Source organism: Bufo gargarizans, chromosome 4 (assembly GCF_014858855.1).
Source record: "Bufo gargarizans isolate SCDJY-AF-19 chromosome 4, ASM1485885v1, whole genome shotgun sequence".
Taxonomy (NCBI): Eukaryota; Metazoa; Chordata; class Amphibia; order Anura; family Bufonidae; genus Bufo; species Bufo gargarizans.
Window position 1 is genome coordinate 114,133,328 of NC_058083.1, and position 23,940 is coordinate 114,157,267.

At 41.5% G+C, this 23,940-nt stretch overlaps 1 protein-coding gene across 3 annotated transcripts in view; it reads left to right on the forward strand.

The window, feature by feature from the left end:
* The window catches only part of PAX3 (paired box 3), a 57,282-nt gene that overhangs the window by 2,323 nt on the left and 31,019 nt on the right, over positions 1-23,940 (forward strand). The window contains exons 3-4 of one of the 3 annotated variants that reach the window (XM_044290269.1): positions 1,135-1,264; positions 2,433-2,567. In XM_044290269.1, coding sequence (XP_044146204.1) covers positions 1,135-1,264; positions 2,433-2,567 — 265 coding nt within the window. The remainder of the gene's footprint in view (positions 1-1,134; positions 1,265-2,432; positions 2,568-23,940) is intronic. The other 2 variants (XM_044290271.1, XM_044290270.1) reach the window with 2 other exon arrangements.

Sequence of the window (23,940 nt, forward strand, 5' to 3'; positions counted from 1 at the left end):
AGTAGTATTGTGGCAGTGCTCAGTAGTAGTGTGGCAGTAGTAGTGTGGCAGTGCTCAGTAGTAGTGTGGCAGTAGTATTGTGGCAGTGCTCAGCAGCTGTGTGGCAGCCAGTAGTAGTGTGCCAGTGCTCAGCAGTTGTGTGGCAGTAGTAGTGTGGCAGTGCTCTGCAGTTGTGTGGCAGCCAGTAGTAGTGTGGCAGTGCTCAGTAGTAGTGTGGCAGTAGTAGTGTGGCAGTGCTCAGTAGTAGTGTGCCAGTGCTCAGCAGTTGTGTGGCAGTAGTAGTGTGGCAGTGCTCTGCAGTTGTGTGGCAGCCAGTAGTAGTGTGGCAGTGCTCAGTAGTAGTGTGGCAGTAGTAGTGTGGCAGTGCTCAGTAGTAGTGTGGCAGTAGTAGTGTGGCAGTGCTGAGTAGTAGTGTGGCAGTGCTCAGCAGTTGTGTGGCAGTAGTAGTGTGGCAGTGCTCAGCAGTTGTGTGGCAGTGCTCAGTAGTAGTGTGGCAGTGCTCAGTAGTAGTGTGGCAGTAGTAGTGTGGCAGTGCTCAGCAGTTGTGTACACACTGTTATATTATTAAACACGATAAGAACGTGTTGTTCCGCAGAGAGGAGGAATGGTATACACATCACATATGTTCCCTCTGATCAATACACACAGTTGACCCTGAGTCAAACTACTGGGGAATACTCTCAGGCTTTCTGAAGGACTACAATACTGATGTATTTAGGGTGGGTTTATCCAGTATCTACCTACCTACCTATCTATTTTGTATTGCTTGTAAAATGTTGCATTTTTCACATGGGTTAATAAATATTATTTTGGATAATTTTATATTGTTGAGAAATGCTGCGGATATTCTTATCTATTTTCTTATCTATCTATGATCTATCTCATATCTATCTATCTATCTATCTATCTATCTATCTATCTATCTATCTATCTATCTATCTATCATCTTTCTCTACCTCTTATCTAGAAGTTAATGTCATGGATGTTCCATCATTAATATTTCATGGTTATTCTTGGGACTTGGGTCAGAAAGCTGCAGCATTAAAGTCAGGGGAGAAGTGGAAAGTTAGGACAGATATCTGTCAGATGATGTCGGCCGTCTGGCTTACTGACTTCTCGGTGTCTCTATTACAGCAGGTGACCACTCCTGACGTGGAGAAGAAGATCGAGGAGTACAAGAGGGACAACCCGGGTATGTTCAGCTGGGAGATCCGGGATAAGCTGCTGAAGGACGGGCTGTGTGATCGGAACGGCGTCCCGTCAGGTAGAGCCGCCATCACAATCCATCCACAGCTCTCCATCCATCTCCATTACAGCGGCCGCGGCACTTCTGGGCAATTACTGGTATCGATCCAGGCACCAGTGGAGCCATCCCAGGCATGAAATATTCACAGCCTGTCTCCGCTGCATCCCCTGCCGCCGGCAGCTTACTGCACCTCCAGGACCCCAGGAAGTGGCTTCTAAACCGTTTCGTTAATAAAGCCCAATCATAGGAATATTATTAAAACACTAATACAACATAATTCAATTACAGATAATAATAATAATAATAATCATCATAGAAACAACAAGTAATTATATAGGGAAAGAATCCTAGACTGGATCCACACAGCGCTGCACAATGACCATAAAATAATAGGATTATCAGAAGCGATAATAATCATATAATCATAAAGCGAATTAACATGAAATGCCGGATATTATACTTCTCCTAAAGAAACTTATAACTTAAAGTGAAAATCTGTCCTACTGTTAGTTGTGTGGGATATATCTATTTATTTACATATGTTTGATTATTATTAGTACTAGGATTATTATTATCAATAGCATTATAATATTATTTTGCTAATAAGATCTGGTTTGAAGGATGGGCAGAAATAAATATACATTGGATAGATTTACAGGGAATGTAGAGATTATTATCATATAATAATTAATTAATTATTTAATGTATTATTATTAATTATTTAGTATTGAATTATAAATTGTAGTATTCAGTAATTTGTTAACTTTAACGTTATTTTACAGTTGTCATGAAACCTGTTCACATCAGTCTTTCTAAATATCTGCAAAATATCTCTCTTTCTCTCATATCTGTCTATTAATCTATCTATCTATAACATCTATCTATTTATTTATCTATCTATTATCTATATATCTATCTATCTATTATCTATCTATTATCTATCTACCTCTATACCATCTATCCTCTCATATCTATCTATCTATCTATCTATCTATCTATCTATCTATCTATCTATCTATCTCTATAACATCTATCTATTTATTTATCTATCTATTATCTATCTATCTATTATCTATCTAGCTATCTATTATCTATCTCAGTAGATCTAGTGCTTAGTTCCACAGAATATGCCTAGTAAATGAGATATTCCATGGCACTGATGACGACTACAACCTTTCCCCTTTAGTCAGTTCCATCAGCCGCATTTTGAGGAGTAAATTTGGAAAAGGAGAAGAGGATGATATGGACCTGGAGAGGAAAGAACAGGAGGAACAAGAGAAGATGACAAAACACAGTATAGACGGGATCCTGAGAGAGAGAGGTACAGTGCCTCCTATATGTTGCTTGTCTTGTAGTCCTTGACTGTTGGGGCATTAGAGGTGGTGGACCATGAGGTCCTAAGAATGCTCCTTTCCATGTGATACAAGTGTCCTCCTGCTCTGCACAGGAGTGTTTGCTCCACAGCTTTCTCTTGGTTTGGATGCAGGACTATGATGTTTAGTTTCTGGTGTGCCCTTTTTGTTGCTGGAGGGTCTATGCATTCCCATTGTGTATGTGATCATGGAGAGTTCTCCTGTTGTGTTTTGTGCGCTGTGAGTGTACACTGGACATTGTAAAGTACTGATTTGTGTTGTGTTTATAGCTGTAATCAGGGGTAATGTGTAACCAAGGTGTCAGGGCAATTGCCCCTTTTACACCTATTAGCAGAGATCAAAGGCTTCCACTTCCCAGTCTACCTCTAAGGGGGACCTGGGTATTGTCATAGGATGGCAGGGGAAGATGGTCATATGGGGGGATGGGAGGGGTTAATAATGGGAAAGAAACTTTACAGAGCCTTGCAGCTTAGTTTTAGACATCAATAGGAAACCACAGGAGTTCCAAATTCTGTTCTGTGAGCAGCTGGGGCGGGGGCAACCACAACCTTTCTGTTTTCTCCTGAAGTTATATTAAAGAGTATCTGTAACTGTCATCTGAACCAAGGTAGCCTATTCTTCTCCCTCTCCATTCAGGTCCACTGGCCCAGATTGTGCGGCCATCACGTTAACCCCTTCCATGCCTGTAAATACTGCAACAGTAAATATTGAAATCATATACTTCTTTCCCCACAGACAAACTTATTTCAGCTGTTTAGGGGCTTTCATAATAATTCAATTGTAAAAGAAACATTTGTCCTAAAATAAATTGGAAACAGGATTCATGAATTCCTACACGCTGCTGTGTAAGAGGGTTGTGTGAGATTTTTAATATGGATAAATAGATAGATAAGATATAGCTTTGAGGGGGATGGGATATATTAGGCAACAAGTGAATAGACTATTGAAGATGATGATAACTGGACAAGCATAAGGATTAGAGGAACTTTGACAAGAACCACACTGTGATGGCTAGACCACTGTGTGAGCATTTATAAAATGGCAGGTTTTGTAGGGGGTTCCCATTATGCAGTGGTTAGTAGTAGTAGGAACCAAAAGTGGTTTAAGGAAGGACCACTTGTTTGGTGAGATACCACAGAAGAATTACTGTAGCACAAATTGCTAAAAAAGATAATAATGGGCATCTTCGGAGGTCTTGAAGAGTCCATATCTTAACAGGTCATAGCTGTTTTTACAGGTGGTTTAATTGCATTAGTAAAAATAAATGTCTACTTTTTAGAGATTTAATAGATGGCTATCAAGAAATCATTTGTCAACTTGAACATATAGACCTCAGCTTCTACACATAACGCTCAAAAGTAAATGGTCATAGCTTAAGCAGCTAGGCCTCAACTTGAACAGACACCCCTAGTCTTTAGGATACCGGTCTCGTTTAATCTTCTAGTTGCTAGCACAGGTAGATCAGTTTGGAACAGGTAGAGTAACTTTTGGTTTGGTAGGCAACAGGTATTCCTAAAGTAGCTTAGGACAAGTATACTTAGCTTTAGACAGTTTAACCTAGCTTAGACTCAGCTTGGGACCACTTTTGCATTGTAGTTCTTGTGCAAGCATGACCCTTCCTGGGTGTAATGAGGTAGTTTAAGCCTGGTCCTATTCCTGTGAGCAGTATCTGCATATAGGCACTAGAGGGGACAAAAAGTACCAAATGAGCTGGTCAAACATTTGTACAACTTTTCCATGGATGACAAAGGAGCCTCTCCATACAAGATCTACACTTGGAGATGAACTTGGTGGACAAAGGGAGGAGAGTCCATTGAAACTCACACTTTAGCTCTGCTCAGACAAAGCTTCAGCTAGAAGCAGCTTGGCATGGACAAAGGAAGGCCTGCCTTTCTTATAATTCAAGGAGAAAAGAGTGAGAAAGCTGCTCCACAAAAGCCTCAGAAAAGACATTATGGGCTTGCAATGAATAATTCAATAGCCACGGCTACTGAGAGTTTTATGGACTCTTTACTAGGGAAGAAAAAAGGCCACTTTTACCTACAAAATGTCTCTGGCTGTCATAGGGTGCACAGGACTAGTGAAAAGAGAGTTACTGAATCATTAACCCTTGTGTACCGCATGCATGACTGCTTCATAAGGAGTGCTATGCATTTGGATGGATGGATAAATAGATCGATACATAGACAAGAAATAGATGGGTGTATAGATAAAGAGATATTTAGATAGATTGGAGATAACAGATATTTAGCTAGATTTTTAGAATATTAGATTTTTAGATAATAGAAAGATAGATATGAGATAAATAGATATGAGATAGATAGATATGAGATAGATTCAGTGTTTTTACTACCAGCTATATGTTATGGATACCGCATCACCTCCATATATCACATGTTGCTTCTGTATGCATTCACAACAAATGGAGATCATTAGGGAAAATCTTGTGGAGTTAAAAAGAAAACTTTTGTTGTTTCTGCTTTTCATTTCACTTCAAGAAGTAGAGAAATCTCCAAAGTAACGATTCCATTAATCAGTGCTCCACACTAACCCCTCATAGTGCGCTCTGACACTTAGTAGACATGATTGTGTACTTGGTGTTAGGTCACATTCAGATGTGTGAATCTGTACGATTTTATGTGTGGAAGTAGATACATTGTTTGTTGCAGTTGTCCAAACCAATCACCATTGACCTCAATGTTAAAAAAAAATTACAAATTTTGCATGGATTGACAACCGATGCATATAGAAAGAATCCAGTGACTGCTTACGCGTTTCAGACCGTTATGCACTGGTCCTTTCTCATAGCCTTTTGGACCTTGCTATGAGTACGAGCCATTGCATAACAGTTGGAAATGAGTAGGCAGTTATTTGCTTTTATCGGCAGATTGTGTGGAGGTTTTAATGGGCTACAGAAAAGTGTTGGTTTTTTGGATTTCTCCTAAACACAAGTGCTGGATTCTTTCTATATGTAATGACGTCTCCTCCATGCACAGTGAATTATACGAGGTTAGCAGGACATACAAAACTATGGTTGGCTGAGCTATTTCTCTGTATGTGTTGTGGAGCATTGGACAACCAATGCAAAGAAATGGGACAGTTTTCCAATCTTGGTTGCAGATAAAAGTGGGTTCACAAAAAAGTGCAATTGTGAAATTCCCTTAGCCACTTCTTGTAGGTGAATACAGGGTGAAGGAGGGGGGATACCTTAAGGCAGTCTGTACTTTTCTATTGATATTTTATGCTAGGTCTAAAGAACCCCTGCTTCTCCTCTTCCAGGTTTCTCACCTATGTAAATGTTTATTGGCTTTTTGAGTTGCTCAGTTGGTTTTCCAGGAACGTTATCATAGTGGACAATGCATCACTTGGCCTTTGTTGTGTAGTTTACTACTCTTGTGTTTTACTTCTGAAAGGGATTTCACACAGTGTGTGGATTGCTGCTGGCAAAGGGAATTAGAAACCCAACCAAATAGTGTTTTGTAGTTCCTCATTAAAGGTCTTATTAACCTTATCAAATGACATTTACAGAACTTGTCCACCAATCAGCGACTATTGATATATAGATTACACCGGGGACCATGTAGAAAAATTAGCTGAGACACATTTACACATTTATTTTAAAATTTGCCAATAAATTGATACATTTTATCCCTGAAACTTGATTATTGGTTTATATGGAAGTCTACCTCATCTCTAAAAAAAGTCTAGTGTTCCCTCTTATCAGCCGTTTGAGGCAGTGGAGAGGCTAAAACTTTTACAGACCTACATGTAAAGGATATGCAACGGGCAGCTGCACCCCAGGGCCCTCTATATGTTGCGCATCCCAGGTGTAGGAATTGACGAGTGGTATAGTGCGGCCTAAAATGTCTCTTTATGTGTGTCACGATGCTCCTACCTGGATACTGCTGAACCCCAGGCTTTGGCTCTGAAGCAATAAATAGGAGGAATAATTGAGGGATAAAAGAATAACTTGAGTCCAGACCTTGAGATGAAGTTCAATGGCAGCTTTACTTTGGTAAACGTTTCTCCAAAATGGTTTACAGGCTTTGTCTTGTTTCCAGCAGGCTTTAGCATGAAACTGGCAGGCAAACTCCACTCTGCTATATCTCTGTTTCTCTACGGTTCTGCTCTACTGACAGGCTGGCTGTATAACTCAGCTTCTTCCATATGCTGCACTTCACTTTGTAGTCTGACTCTAGGTTATGCCAGGGAACTTTCCTTCTGGCTCCTGAGGCTTTAAGCTTTGGCCTCCATGGCCATTAGAGCTTAAGGTGCTCTGGCTGGCTTGGGGACGTCCAGTAGAGCCGTGCCCCTGCACATCTTCCCCAAGCAGGGCGTAAGCTAGACTGATTAGAACTTCAGCCCCACCCTTCCTGCAGGAATTAGGGCTGGCCCACTCCCCTACAAAGGGGGGTTAGAATGGAATGGTAAGTTCCACTCTCTCTAACTGTAGCTCTGCCATATTTGCTGCCACCTGCTGGTGATCCAGACACATTAAATGAACAGTTACATAACATTAGAAATGCACAGTGTGGAAGACCTGGAATAAATGCATAAAATGACATGAGGTTAGACCAATAACGACAGTAGCAAGGTGCAGAAGTGGTAACACCACTCTGGGGTGTTACAGATATGAGCAGCTCTTTTTATATGTTGCTGACTGTTGCTCCTCTGAATATCACTTTATATGACGTGTACTATATAGAATATATCATTTTGGTAATACTATTGTAAAGTGTGAGACAGGTGGTACTAGTTAATGTGGTTTATTTCTCTATTAGAGTAATACAGGCCTCCTTGTGTCAGCCAGTGGTTTCCTATAGTGGGAGATAACCTGACTCTTGGTTCTCAGTGTCCCCATCATCCACTTTGTCTTCATTGGGTCCTGTAAATATTTCTGTAGCTGCTCAGTGTGACATTTACAGCTCTGCTGAGTGTATTCCAGGCCTGGCAGCTGAATGGGCCCCTCTGTTCCCCCATGCAGAGTGGATCTGGCCCCCAGGCGGCGTCACAATGCATTTGTCCCTGGTCAGGCGCTCAGCCCCAATAGACTCTCCGCTAACTCTTCCCTATGTGAGAGCTCTGTAGGCAGATTAAATTGACTCCTTTCTTCCCCTCTCACTTTCATCTCGCACCATCCCCGCCCTCTGTAGCCCCGGGCGAACATTCGTGAAATTTCTGCAGCCTCCCCTTATTTCTTTTATTTAACCCCTTTTCTTCCATCGCAAACATTGTATCGGTAGAATTGGGGGAAACATGTAGTGTTGTCCAAGGAGTCAGACACTGGACGGGGGGGGGGCAGGGGACAGAGTAATATAACTGAGTAAAGATTTCCTTGAAACATATAAGAGTTGCCTTTATTCATAGATATACTTAGTTGAACTTTGTTTTGGTGTGATCACCACTAGGGGTCAGGAACTGCTGGACCTTGCTTTAAAGGGTTTTAAGCCTTCCTTTGGATCAACCAGGGTTAAATTGAGATCTTTTATTTGTTTTGGTGGTTTAACTTGATGGACCATCTATGTAATTATATGGCAGTGTTCATTGCATGTGACACTCTTGGAGGATTTGTGATGATGAATCATCAGGAACTGGCAGACACGCGGACAGATCTGATGTTGGATGGTGGCTCTGGTACTCCAGGGAGAGACTGGTTGTGGTCACGGGATGTGGACAACAGAGCAGTGTTGTATAGGACACACGACTGCCGGTGCCGAGCTTAAATATTTACATGCAACCTGACAATAAGGGACTTGTTCCTCAGCCGTCAACTTGTTGCTTATTAGTGTGGAGGCAAGATGGTCCTCCTGATACTGCCCATCACCCACGCTCAGTGCTTTCACCAGCCTCCGTTTGAATGAATTCACACACAGAAGATTTGTTATAGAAAGTTGTGTGCCTGTCCCAAACATCTGAATAGGGATTGCAGATGTCCATGTGCTGGTCACCAAAACAACCCCTTTAAGGTGAATGGAACAGATTTTCAGTCAATTCTGCAACAATTTTGTTGTGTGTGAATATCCCTTTATAGACCTATATACCTTGTTCTGATGTGTACTATAGAATACTCAAGTGATCAATTTATATTAGATGTAGTACCCTGGTATTTTGTACCTCTACCAGCGGATGTTATATGTGCTGTAGTGGAAGGTGGTATGCCAACAAATCAACATGTGTAATATCTTTCGTTAGTTTCCTTCCCTCATAGTACAGTTGCATAGGACTCTGTATTGGTACTGCCAAAGGTGGGCGTTCATACATCATTGGTGCCCGGCCACACGACCGCATTGTTCATCCGTGCGCTATCTGCATTTTTTGAGGATAGCACACTCACCCATTCATTTCTATAGGACCATGCACACATCCGTATTTTCTCTTGTGTATCCACGTGGTCATTCCTCAACGTTTGAACATGTCCGACTCTGGTGTGAATTGTGGATGAGAATAGTCATTTCTATTGAAGGGAGTGAGAAAAATGCTGAATGCACACAGAAAGCATCCATGTTTTGCGGGTCTCTGGTTTGCAGACCAAAATACGGATATGGCCGTGCAAAAACAACTGATATATGTGTACGGAGCCTTTGTGCGTCCATAGCCTGAAAGCTGCATGCTACGTTTTTCTTTCTGGTGCCGGGAGACATCCAAGGTCTGATCTGATGCACCGGTTGTCTCCTAGAAAACCATGGCATCAGTTCTGGCATTTCTTTACTCCTGGCTCCTGAGGCTTTAAGCTTTGGCCTCCATAGGAGTAAGGGCTCATTCACACGAACGTGCCGTGTTTTGCGGTCTGCAAATTGCAGATCCGCAAAACACGGATGCCGCCGGTGTGCCTTCTGCAATTTGCGGAACGGAACAGGAGGCCCATTATAAAAATGCCTATTCTTGTCCGCAAAATGGACATGGGGCCATGGAACAGAGCACCGGATGCGGACAGCGCATGGAGTGCTGTCCACATCTTTTGCGGACCCATTGAAATGAATAGTTCCGTATACAGACTGTATAAGGAACGCAAAATATGGCCCGTATAGGCAACGCAAAAAATATTTGTGTGAACGAGCCCTAAAAGGGATACAAGGGATGGAAGGATATATGGGACCCTACCCTTACCCTCTACAGCTGCACTATATGGTCCCTTCTGTAGCTGAGTAGTTTATTATAGTGCATCGCTTATTACAAGTGCTTTGTCCTGATTCAACAGAAATGACTTGTTTTCCTCTATAAAACATGTGCTAATGTTTAGTCCAGCACGGCAGCACAGACGACTGCTGAGGATAATTTCCAGCGTCTACTTGTTGATTTAATGTATATTCCTCTACACATATATTATGCTTATTTAAATATACGGCAAAGTGAGATCATATTGTAGAACTACTACTCCCAGGAGGCACCTGCTCCTCTCCAATGTGTTCTTATACCAGATACATAACGCATAGAAATGAAGCTGATGACATTATAGTTTATTGTCAGCATTGCTTGTAATTGTGTATTGTCAGCTTTTGAGCTGGAAAATGTTATATAATAATTACCCCTTTTATCATGGTGGATGTTTGATAAAAGTGCCTTGTGTCCTTTATCAGAACTGGTGCAAAGTAAAACTGGCTTAGTTGCCCATTAGTAACTAATCAGATGGATCCTTTCATTTTCCAAAGGAGCTGTGAAAAATGAAAGGTGGAATCTGATTGGTACTTTAATCCCAATTACAGGGAAAATTCGACTCGACCGCGGCCACTATCGCGCATAAGTTGAGTATTATTATTATTATTATTTTGAAAGTGTTAATCAGTGATGAATGCGACATCAGAGGGGTACAATGATGGGGGGCAGCACAATCGCCATTCCCCGTCGTTGTGCCTGCTACTTACAAAGAAATGCAGTTTGTGATGAAGAAATTCGTCACAAAGCAAATTTTTTCGTAAAATTTGGTGAAGCAGCCAATTCGAATAAAAATAAATAAATCACTCATCACTAAGCTCTATGGGCACCTAAGTAACTTTTCCTTAGCATCGCTCTTGATAAATTTCCCCCTAAATTTCCAACCTGTGGCGCATGTCCACCAGGAGTTCCTACTCTTTCTTCATACTGTGCTTTTCATAGGTAAAGCACATTGTAGGATCAGCTTTGGGGGTTTATTTAATTGAGCGGGAGAACTCGGAGAAACGTTTCTGTAGAATGATCACAGGTGACCAGTAATTCATAATTTGCATATTTTGTGGTTTTGAATAAAACATTAGTGGACATTTATTAAGACCAGCGTTTTGCATGCCGATTCCAAGTCCCTCTGTGCTGCTGGGGGGAGGGCTGGCCTCCACATAAGTTTGGAGCATCATCCGGCAGGCCGTGCGACAGACTTAACTCTACACCCTTTTGCCATTTTCCATTGCAGTCATGCTGTGGTAAAGAACCACGCGGCCAATTAGCAGCTGCCTTTCATTTAATAATTAAGACCACACCATATAGTACTTCTTCATTGTTAATGGCCGCGCTGCACCTTTAAACAGGGGCTGTTGTTGGTGTGGGGTTTGGCTGGTTAGGTGGGGGGACAATATGCAGATTATTGCTGTTCTGGCCTCCAATCTCCTGCAGGTTATTTGCAGTAAACACAGAATATTAATCAGCTCCGGCATACCCACTTCTCCTACTCCAGCGCTCTCCTGCCCTACAGGTGGGAGCCCTTCTTCTGTCATCTGCTTTTCCTCCTTTTCCACACTAGCGCATTCCTATACATAGTCACAGGTGCATATCCATCAAGCAAACATGGTTGATAAAAAAATGGCTGCACAACTTTACACATACAAACAATAGAGCTGAGAAATGGGGACCATTCTAAATTAAAGTGCTATTATACCTACTATAAATGGAAAAATGGAAGCTCTTAGTGCACATTTTTGATCAAACGTGTGTTGGTCCCATCAACCAGGCGTCAAGGTGGCTTCCGCAGACGGGTACCTAACACTAATATACCGCCTCTCTTGGACCTACCTAAGCCTACATTTTCAGAGCAGTGTAGGAACCAGCTGCGCTAAGAGCTTCCATTTTTCCATTTATAGTAGGTATAATAGCACTTTAATTTAGAATGATCCCCATTTCTCAGCTCTATTGTTTGTATGTGTAAAGTTGTGCAGCAATTTTTTTTAATCATTGATGAGAATATATCAGAAACATCAAGCTCCTCCTCTCTCTGCATCTTGCTTACATGGGAACTCTGAAGGATGATTTGGAAGAAGTAAAGCCAGAAAAACATGAGGATGGTCATTATTAAGACCTGGCCCGCCTAAGGGGTGCAGACTGGATGGTATCGGTTGACACACTGGCAGTGGAATAATAAAGTCTTTCATGTTATTAGTATTGAATTACATTTACAGCTGATGTAGGAATAAGTAAATGTAGGAATAAATAAAAAAAAACGGATGTAGCATAAGTCTCCCTGTATTTTCCCAACACTGTACCTGCAGTCTCCCTGAATTCTCCCTGCACTCTCCCTGCAGTCTCCCTGTGTTCTCCCTGCACTCTCCCTGCAGTCTCCCTGTGTTCACCCTACACTGTCCCTGAATTCTCCCTGCACTCTCCCTGCAGTCTCCCTGCACTCTACCTACAGTCTCCCTGCACTCTCCCTGTGTTCTCCCTGCACTCTACCTTTGTTCTCCCTACACTCTCCCTGAAGTCTCCCTCTGCAATATTCTTTTATTAATCGTTTTCAGCAACACTGTCCCTAGCCTAGCATGAGTGCCACATCTCTGTCTATGCTCAGCTCACAGGACAATGGCGGAGACTGCACGGGATGAGGGTTTTATAGGGCTGTGACATCACAGGGGGTGGCTATCTGTGGATTGGCTGGCTGCATGGCATTATGGGTGATCTTGCGTTCCCAGACTTCATACTTTGTAACACGTGCAGATGCCATTTTAGGAAAAAATGATTTGTTATCATAAAGGGCGAGGAAATTCGGATTTGGTGCGAAGCAAAGTTTTTCCTAAACTTCGGAACGAATTCCGCTGTGAATGCTTTGCTTCGCTGAACACTAGTGGTCAGTATTTCCTATGCTGTTTACATTTGGTGATCATGGCGATCAGGATAGTCAGATTTTTAGCACGTCCGGTTAATTTCATAATGATGTCAGTAATTATCATCAGTCGGAAGGTTTCACAGGGAGTCAATATTCCCAGAAGGAGTCTCAATTGTTAAACCCTCCCTTATGTAATGTCATGCTGACATGCTGGGGTATAGCTGCAGCCTGCAGCCAGCGTTTAGCACATAGCGGCAGACATATGGTTAATCCTGAGTGTATATACAGCAAAGAGGACAGTAAAAGGTAATTAAGTTGTTTTAATACCTCATCTTAGGGGCTGCTTTACAACTGTTTTACAAGCAGACATTATAATGTGAAAAGGATGTTTTTAAGAAGTCTCTCTGGGCAAATATTGATTAAGTAGTTGTTTGCTGATACTTTTGTCACCTCTCAAAGAGCCGGTGGCTTTGCCTCTTGTGTCTTATCCGCCATTGTTATTGGTATCTAATGAGATCAAAGGGGGATCATTTCAATGTCTCTGACTTGGAAAAGCCTATTTGACCACTAAGCCCCTTTGTGGATTTTTTGGCCGATCACTGGTGTCTATATAACGGGAGTCCAATTAATTATACTTCAAACACTCGACCAAGACACTTTCCAATTTAATATTAAATTATGGAATTACCAGCAAAGGATTTACAGAAACTTCACATTTGTGGTATTTATCTTTTCATGACATTTTTAGCTTGACATGTTTAGATTTTTAGATTCTGATAGTCTAAAAAGTGGCATTATATATATATATATATATATATATATACTGATATAGATCTTATCATGTTCGTTTATTAAGATCATGCACCAACTGCATTGGAATAAAATGTGGATTGGCTAAAAATACAACATTTCCCAGCAATTTATCCCGTATCCTTACATAAAATGGGCTTGATGTATTTATACTGACAGTTTGTTGTCACTTCACATGTGGCTGCGGAAGGTGTCCAGTAGTAAAAGGGCTGTCAGCCCACAGGCAAGGAAAACACATAAAGAGGATTTACACTTATATGGTCCATTCACACGTCCGTGTGTGTTTTCCAGATCCACGGATCCGTGGATCCACAAAACACGGACATCGGCGATGTGCGTTCCGCATTTTGCGGATCGCACATCGCCAGCACTTAATAGAAAATGCCTATTCTTGTCTGCAATTGCGGATAAGAATAGGACATGTTTTATTTTTTTCGGGAACAGATTTGCGGACCTGGAAGTGCGGATCCGCAAATCCGGGCAGCACATCAAGCTGCCCCATAGAAATGAATGAGTCCGGATTTTGCGGAACGAAACTGCAGACGTGTGAATAGGCCCTTAATCAGATTTTCTCACCAATTTATGTTAAAATATATGGACTAGATACTAAGGCTACATGCACACGAACGTGGTTTGTTTCCGTGTCAGTTCCGTTTTTTTTTGCGGATAGGATGCAGACTCATTAATTTCAATGGGTCCGCAAAAAAAAATATAACATGTCCTATTCTTGTACATTTTAGGTATTGTTACAATGGATCCGCCAAAAAAACTGATGGCATATAGATGTCATCAGTTTTTTTTTGCGGATCCGCAATTTGCGGACCGCAAAACACATACGGTCGTGTGCATGTAGCCTAAGGCCTCTTTCATACGACCATATGGCTTTTTCTGTGTTTTGCGGTCCGTTTTTCACAGATCCGTTGTTCCGTTTTTCTCTGTTTCTGTTGTGTTTCTGTTTTTCCGTATGGCATATACAGTATACAGTAATTACATAGAAAAAATTGGGCTGGGCATAAAATTTTCAATAGATTGTTCCGCAAAAATGGAACTGATACGGAAGACATATGGATGCATTTCTGTATGTACTCCGTTTTTTTTTGCGGACCCATTGACTTGAATGGAGCCACGCAATGGGATTTGCAGGCAATAATAGGACATGTTCTATCTTTCAATGGAATGGAAAAATGGAAATACGGAAACGGAATGCATACGGAGTACATTCCTTTTTATTTGCGGAACCATTGAAATGAATGGTTCTGTATACGGACCTATACGGAAAGCAACAAATGGCGCGTAAAAGGCAAAAAAAATGGTCGTGTGAAAGAGGCCTAAGGCAGAGTTCACACACTTCAGTTATATACGGCCAGTTCTGCAAACGGTGCGCAAAAAAACCGGAATGGAAACAAAAAAAAAATATGTATCTATCTCATATCTATTTATCATTATTTTGACACGAGTTGCGCCAGGATCACTTTAATGAAATTTGTTGTATTACCGCAATGTGTTTGTGTTAAACCAGTCACAATAACGGCGGCTACATTGGTTTACGTATATCTGTGTGTGTAAGCTTCTTCAAGTGGCCGTATATACACAAATGCAATCATTTTAAAATGTGCAAGAATTTGTCAAAGGGGTGTGGCCTATCTGGGAGGGGTGTGGCTTAAGATGCACCGCGATGCGCCTAATTTGCACCAACCGTGGTATAAAGTTACACAAAAATGTCTAAAGACACACCAAACGAATCGCACAGTGTGGCAGATCTTCAGACTGTCTCCTCTAGGTTTAGGGTCCATTCACACGTCCGCAATTTCGTTCCGCATTTTGCGGAACAGAATTGCGGACGCTTTCATTTCTATGGGGCAGCACGATGTGCTGCCCGGATACGGAATTGCGGACCCGCACTTCCGGGTCCGCAATTCCGTTTCTGAAAAAAATAGAACATGTTCTATTCTTGACCGCAATTGCAGACAAGAATAGGCATATTCTATTAGTGCCGGCAATGTGCGGTCCGCAAAATGCAGAACGCACATTGCCGCTTTCCGTGTTTTGTGGATCCGTGGATCCACAAAACACGTTGCGGACGTGTGAATGGACCCTTATGCTGTATAAATATTAGACAGGATCAGTAATCTGCACCATTATGTCAAGGCCTAAATAAAACAAACTGTGGCCAATCCTACTGATGGTACAATTGTAGCTACCAGAAGATCTACGTGGAGCAATCATTTTCCATATAGACTAGGGATGGCCAACCTGCGGCTCTCCAGCTGTTGTAAAACTACAACTCCCACCATGCGCTGCTGTAGGCAGTATCGGGCATGCTGGAAGATGTCGTTTTGCAGCAGCTGGAGAGCCGCAGGTTGGCCATCCCTTATATAGAATATCACTCCCATCATTTCACTTATCCCTCTATCGACTAGTGTCCCGCTGGAGGAAAAGTAGTCCTATCTTCCCAGCCATGTCTTTCTTTTGTTAGTTTGAGGACGTAACAAGCAAATTCACACGGATTTGTTCCCGAAATTTCTGCATCTGCCCCATTTTCCTGCTGACACAACCCCATTCAGATGAGTGGAACTAATCTCCAATCTGCTTCATGGTAAAGGTCTATAGGAACCATAAGTATGGCCGAGTCTCCCAGTCTCCATTGTCATTGCTGATAGCCAGATGGGACGTGCTTCTAGTCAGGGGAGCGCTTATTAACCATTTGTGCGGTTTGCTGTACTACAACCACTCTGATCATATTGACATGGTGCACGGTTAGAGGGAAGGAACACATGGGTAAGACTTCCCTAAATTACCTTCCAGCTACTCATTTACAAAGTAAACTGCGGTAATTAGACGGATCCTTCGAATGATCTCTTAGGAGTATTGATGTCATTCTGAATTAGCGCTAATGAGCGGTTATTGGCGGCCCTCTGCCTGTACTAATGTGAGCCTAGAAGCATGTCAAAAGTGGAATCAAATTGTTTTAGTCTATGGCAAGGTGACATCTGCATGTGATGCCCCACATAATAATATCCCAGTCTGGGAGGGTGGACGCAGGGCGCCAGTGCTATAACGCTAGTTATTTATCCGGGTGATACATGAGGGATTTGTGCACAAAACACCAATGAATCTACACATTTTTTCGCCCCCTCCTCATTGAATGCCAAGTCTTTCTATTTCCTAAGGGGGTGAACGGAGGGTAGAACAGCTGACTACCAGTGTGAGTTGCAGCGAGTCCGGTCACGGTTGAATTGGTTCACACACACACGTGATGGCTGTGATGTAATGCCTTCGAATAGGAGACGTAGCACTGATAGCTGTTTCCGGAACCTAAAAATAACAGTTTTTAATTTTCTGCTTCTCATTTTCATTTAGCAAATGCAGCAGAGCTGAGTTTGTCACTTAGACGTTTATCTTGTGCATCAAGATATCTCACTGGCCTCTTTCACACTACCATATTTTTCTTTCCGTTTTGCCGGACTTTTTTTGCGTTCCGTATATGGTCCGTATACGGAACCATTCATTTTAATGGTTCCGAAAAAAAACTGAATGTACTCCGTATGCTTTCCATTTCCGTATTTCCATTTTTCCGTTCCGTTGAAAGATAAAACATTTCCTATTATTGCCCGCAAATCACGTTCCGTGGCTCCATTCAAGTCAATGGGTCCGCAAAAAAAAAACGGAACACATGCGGAAATGTATCCGTATGTCTTCCGTATCCATTCAGTTTTTGCGGAACCATCTATTGAAAATGTTAGTAAATTAGTTGCAAATTTGCCGTTCCGGATTTTCATTCGGCAAGCCATTGCCGTGTGCAGTAACAGTGAAACGGGGGAGGAGGAGTTATGCTGTGGATTTTTCCTTTGCAATCGAGGGGGTGAAGTCCGCTGGCTTTTTGAACGGCAAAAGCTGCATGTAGTAAATACGTTTTTAATGGCATTTTTGCTGCAGTGATTTTGTGCTGGATTTTCAGTCACATGTGAACACGGCCTCGCAGTAGATTTTGTTGCAAAGATTTGTGCAACTGAAAGTCACTTCCATTCATCTGAATGGGGTTGTTCGGGCATGCACAATTTTTTGTCTGGTCGAAAGCCGGCATTTATGTGGAAAAGCGGCTGGATCCCTGATGCATCCCATTGTAGTCAATGGGGATCTGGCAGTGCTGGATACAGCGGAGCTCACAACGCATATGTGTACGTAGGCTAAGTAACTACTTGCATTCTGCATGCTAACTCTATGCTGTACCATTCCTCTATTATTCCTACTAGACATCTATGAATAAATGCACACCTCGCTGTTACCGATTGGGGTTGTGTCCCTGCACTGTTAGCGCTCACTGGACAATGTGAAAGTATGCAGGGGTGCAATGGCTAATAGGAATAATAGAGGAACTGTGCCACGTACAGTCATAAGAATGAACGCTCCAGAATTGTCATTTCATGTGGAATACAATTATTTACTAAAACAGAGGTGACAGATCCCCTTTAAATGGCAAATTGTCCAGCAATATAGGGCACGGTCTTCATTATTGCTTAATAACCCTTCTACAGTCTTAGCAGGCATTCACGTCAATATCCATTTTGCAGTCCTCGAATTGCGGATTCGCAAAAAACGGATAACGACCATGTGCGTCCGCTTTCTGCGGATCAACATGTCGCACCCTTTGTTAGAAATGGGGCATGTACTAATTTTATTGCGGGGCTGCGTAACGGACATACGAAAGGGGATCTTTTGTGGCCCCAATAAAATGAACGGGTCCGCGTTCGATCCGTAAAAAATATGGATCGGATGCGGACTGAAAATATGGTCATATCAATGCCACTGTAAAAGCTTTGTGGCACCCAGCTTTCTTCGTAGAGAAGTAGGCAGCAGCTGAATATAGTTTTGAATGAAGAAGATGACGACTAAATATGTATACTTAGGCCTCTTTCACACGACAGTATGGCTTTTTCAGTGTTTTTCGGTCCGTTTTTTACGGATCAGTTGTTCTGTTTTTTGTTTCCGTTGGGTTTCCGTTTCCTTTCCGTTTTTCCGTATGCCATACACAGTATGCAGTAATTACTCAGAAAAAATTGGGCTGGGCATAACATTTTCAATAGATGGTTCAGCAAAAACGGAACGGATACGGAAGACATACGGATGCATTTCCGTATGTTTTCCATTTTTTTTTGCTGACCCATTGACTTGAATGGAGCCAAGCACCGTGATTTGCAGACAAGAATAGGACATGTTCTATCTTTTCTCGGTACGAAAATACGGAAATACTGATACGGAATGCACACGGAGACACTTCAGTATTTTTTGCTGAACCATTGAAATGAATGGTTCAGTATATGTACCACATACTGAACTAAAAAAACGGCCAGTATACTGAACGCAAAATACTGTCGTTTGTATGAGCCCTTAGTGGTCAATTTTTATTATAGATGGAACTGTTTTGTTACTACTACTACTACTACTACTACTACTACTACTACTACTATACTTCTACCATTGATACTAGTACTAGTGTAAAATGAATGACCCTGGGAAGCCATGTCTGGCACTGGTAGTCCTACTCCATACAAAATTTTGGTTCCTTCAGCTATTTCTTAAAATATTTTCCAGCCGGTTTATTTTCTAAGTAGAAAAGGATGAGAAATAAAGTATGAAAAAAAAAAAAGGAAATAAAAGAAAAACACATGTCTGGTAGAAATATGCAAACTCTGCTGATCTTTCATTGCATTTTCCAGTCTTAAAGGGAAAGAAAACTGACGCCGCTGCTCGGTATGTGGATCTAGCATGGCGGTTCCTCCAGCGCACAGCTCTCATTTCTCCCCGCCATGAGCAGCACTGAAGTGGTTACACAAGGAAATATTTGCTGCATGCAAACATACCATCTGAACAATTAAATCCCTACACCCTGATTAAAAGAAAGACGTCGCTATTAACTTGTGTGTTTGGGGAGCTTTATGGGAACGTAGGAAAATCAGCTCTGACATAAACCATTCATGGAGACTCAGGAGGAAAAAGAGACATATAATTGGTTATTATGATGTACACTTAAATAAGATTCCTTAAGAACAGGCTCTGTTGTGAGATGAGACTGAGATTACAGGGCTGAAATTTCTACAAGAAACATAAGACTCGGCGGCTGGGTTGTCCAAGTGTATACTGGAGCAGACAGGCCCGAGACTCAATGCTACGGCTTACAGGATAAAAATCAGGAGGAATATGTCATTCTGCCATCTATATAGCGCTAACATATTCCGCCACGCTGTATGCAAATGATATTTACTCACTCGGTCCCTGGTCCCACTGGGAGATGCCCAATCTAATTTTCCTATCTCAACGACACTAGGGTCCATTTCAGAGGAAACCAATTGAGCTATCGGTATGTTTTTGGAATGCAGGCGGAAACTGTAGAACCCGGAGGAAACCCACGCAAACACAGGGAGGACATACAAACTCCATACAGATGTTGCCTCACGTGGCACATGTTTTTATAAAATGTCTACTATCTTGGGAATAATATAAAAATTAGACTTAGTATGTCTTAAAGTGTCAATAGAGGTAGAGATATCTTATGTCTTTAACCCCTTCAGGACCCTCCGATTTTCCGTTTCAGTTTTTTACTCCCTGCCATAACTTTTTTATTTTTCCATTCACATAGCCATAGGAGGGCTTTTTGTTGCATACGATGTAGTGGAAAGCTGGAAAAAAATCAAAATGAGGTGGAATTGAAAAAAACCCCAAAAAAACGTAATTTTGCTGTTATGTTAGACATAAAAAATAGTCCTGCAGGCAGGACTTTTTTTTCAGTCTAAAAAAACAGATCTCAGATGAAAATGGCTAATGCGGATGCCAAAAGTGCATAAATGAGCATAACGGATGCTTAAAATTATTTTTCTGTTCTTCTGACAACCAGATGCCACCTTTAATTTTTCTGAGCTCTTTTGGAAAATTTATGGTGGAATCTGATTGGTTGATATGGACACAGTGTTCCTTTACACCAGTTTTGATGACTCTCCCCCCTTGTGTCTGGCCCAGATAAAGCAAGAACAGCAGTTGTTTTGGGAAAAAGTTTGTTGTCTTAAATTTAGAAAATGATGGGCGATCATTTCAAATCCCTCCAGCACTAAAATATATAATATCCTTCTCTGTGATCAGACGTCCTAAACGGCTAATTTCTGTTCTCTAGGGAAATCCAATCTGAAGCTGTAATAAAACTGACATCTGAACAGGATAGGTGACCATCTTCTTCAAATCAGAAACAGCAATGGGGCTTCACTAAGAGCAAGCACATGCTGCTAAACCTCACCCGGATGCAGCCATCTAATCCTATTTACTACCAATTGTTTCATTTCTGGGACTAGTAGAGGTTCATTTACTTGTACATGAACCAACCAAGTCATGCTCAGTGGTAGTGACTGAGTGAGCATTATTATATGGCCGCATTATCGACAAAAATTCCAGCTTGAGAAGCAATTCTAATTAGTGTCATGCTGTAAGGATTTAGAGGGTTGTTATTAATATTAGTAGGAAGTATAGCTGATGGGCAACAAGTCAGACCTACTTGCTAAAATAGAATTGCATTTTTTATTCATTTTTGGTTGTTTATATGGTGCCCACACTTTCCACGGCAAAATACAGAATTCTTTATTAGAGATGAGCGAATCGCTCAAAATTTAATTTAGCCAAATTGGATGACCGATTCGATTCAGGTCTGAATAGATTATACACAAATCAAAAGTGCTCCAGTTGGCCTGAAAATTTGTGTACGGCACCCAGAGGTTTCCTAAAACTCATATTTTTCTCTCTTGACTTTATCTTTGACTTTTTTTTTATTGATTTTTCTCTAAAACCTAAAATTCACCCGATTTGGATGCAATGCAATTTTTACAAATTCAATGAGTTATGAATCAAGTCGCTCATCTCTACTCTTTATCAAAGACCATACTAACAGGCTGAAATTGAATCTATGGGTATTTTGTCTATTTTGACCAGTGGACAGAACCAAGTTCTTTTAGGCCCCTTGCAGACGAGCGTTCCTCTCACAGCGAGTCCGCATCGCAGCTCCCGGCCTGACCTCCCAGCACTGATTCACATAGCATTATATTGATTTATGATGCTATGTAACCCTTAGGCCTTTTTCACACAGGGGCGTCTCGGATTTGCTCCGGATGCGTCCCGGGTGCATTGCGGGAAACCCGCGCGAGTGCGCACACAATTTCAGTCAGTTTTGACTGCGATTGCGTTGCGTTGTTCAGTTTTTATCGCGCGGGTGCAATGCGTTTTGCACGCGTGTGATAAAAAACTGAATGCGGTACCCAGACCTGAACTTCTTCACTGATGTTCAGGTTTGGGTTCGATGTCGTGTAGATGTAATTATTTTCCCTTTATAACATGTTAATAAGGGAAAATAAGAGCATTCTTGATACAGAATGCTTAGTAAAATGAAGATCCTTCTATCTTCATTCAGCAGGACCTGCGATTATGTCATTAAAGGTCCTTTTGCAGGTCCTCAAAGAAGAAGAAAGAAGAAGAAAGAAGACGATGCCGGCTGTGTAAATCAAGTGGATGAGGTGAGTTAAATTATTTTTTTTTTTAACCTCTCAAGCAACATCTTATTAAGCATTCTGTATTAAGAATGCAATTATTTTCCTTTATAACCATGTTATAAGGGAAAATAATACAGTAAATTGACTTTAATCAATTTACTAACATCATCTCCTAGCAACCATGCATGAAAATTGCATTGCATCCGCACTTGCTTGCGGATGCTATGCGATTTTCACGCAGCCCTATTAATTTCTATGGGGCCTGCGTTGCATGAGAAACGCAGAATATAGAACATGCTGCGATTTTCACGCAACGCACAAGTGATTCGTGAAAATCACCGCTCATGTGCATGGCCCCATTGAAGTAAATGGGTCCGGATTCAGTGCGGGTGCAATGTGTTCACCTCACGTATTGCACCCGCACGGAATACCCGCTCGTGTCAAAGGGGCCTAAGGGTTACATAGCATCATAAATCAATATAATGCTATGTGACCCCCGGCAGCGCTGGTAAGTTAGGCCGGGAGCTGCGCTGCGGACTCGCTGAGGGAGGAACGCTCGTCTGCAAGGGGCCTTAAACTTGCAAGATCTAATGTCTGCTACTAGTTTTTCAGATTAACATAACTTAAAACTCTTGGTATGAGTAAGGAGGTGATTGACCTGAGAAGCGGAACTGGCAATCACAGCGCATGTTTAGGACTAGTGAGGTTCCCTTGATCTTGTTCTTTCTCGATACCTGGTTAGGACATCTCATTTGGAACCTCATGGGTTCCAAGGACTCATTATTAAATATATGCTACCTTTACAGTACTGCTGGTCACATACATCTAAGACATCTTCAGTCTTTCCTCAGATTTGTATGGAATAAAGATCTCAATAAAAGCAAAAAAGGAGATTATGTTTTGGCCATGCTTCTCTGGCATTCCTGTCTGCCTGTACATGACCTTCCAAAGCCAGGAGACAGTCTGGGGCGCCTAATGTTCCAGGCCATTTTGATGCAGAATAGACAGAGATGAAAATAATAGGAAGCATTATAAAATAATAAAGAGGCATATGGCAGAAGTAAATGAGTGTGCAGAGTCATATAAAAGAATATTTCTATGGAAATAATGAGGAGTGGGCACAATGGCGATGGCGAGGGAGAGGTGAGCATATGCACACTGATTTGTACTTATTACATAACAAAAGTCTGTTTCTTTATCATCTTATCATTCAGTTAATAAAAATTAGCTACAATAACAGCTTCAGTTTAAAAACCTCTCAAACTCTGAAGGATTTGCTTTCACAATGGACATGAATACTGTTCAGAAATACAAACAGTCAAAGGATAACTTTAGATCTGAAAGGGAAACCTGGAGTGGCTAATTGAATAAGCCTTGGTCCCCTTAATATGTCATGGTGAGTGCAGTCAACGTATCATAATTAGGCTTACAGAGACCCATTCCAACATTCTGCTTCCATTCTCCTGAGCCATTGTCCACAGCTCGGCAAATAGCCAGAGGACAAAGGGGATTCAAATGCTGACAAAACATGAAAGAGGAAAAAGATTTAGCTGCTTTTATCAAAGAAACTGAGAAGGACTTTGTTTGTGTAAATAACGTAGAATAACTGGACGGCCTTGCATTTAAGCAATGCTGTTTTCATTACAATTAATTCTTGACATGCTGGAAGAGGTCCAAAGGATGGAGTTGTACCACAACTTGCATTTGCAAATTAAAAACAGTTGGTCAAATGAAAACCTGTATGAAGAAGCCTCACTTGTTCTCCAGTAGGTTGCTTTACCCTGGAGTATAGATGATGAGATGATCACCAGACCTATGCTATGATATCAGAAAAAGGGCTTTGTCGAACCACCAGGTTGTCCTTTTGAAGCCTTGGGTTCACCTTTTGAATAGATGGAGACTAAAACATGATGATTTAAAAAAACAAACAAACAAACAAACATGTCATCGATTAGCTGATGTCACCGATGACATCACTAATTT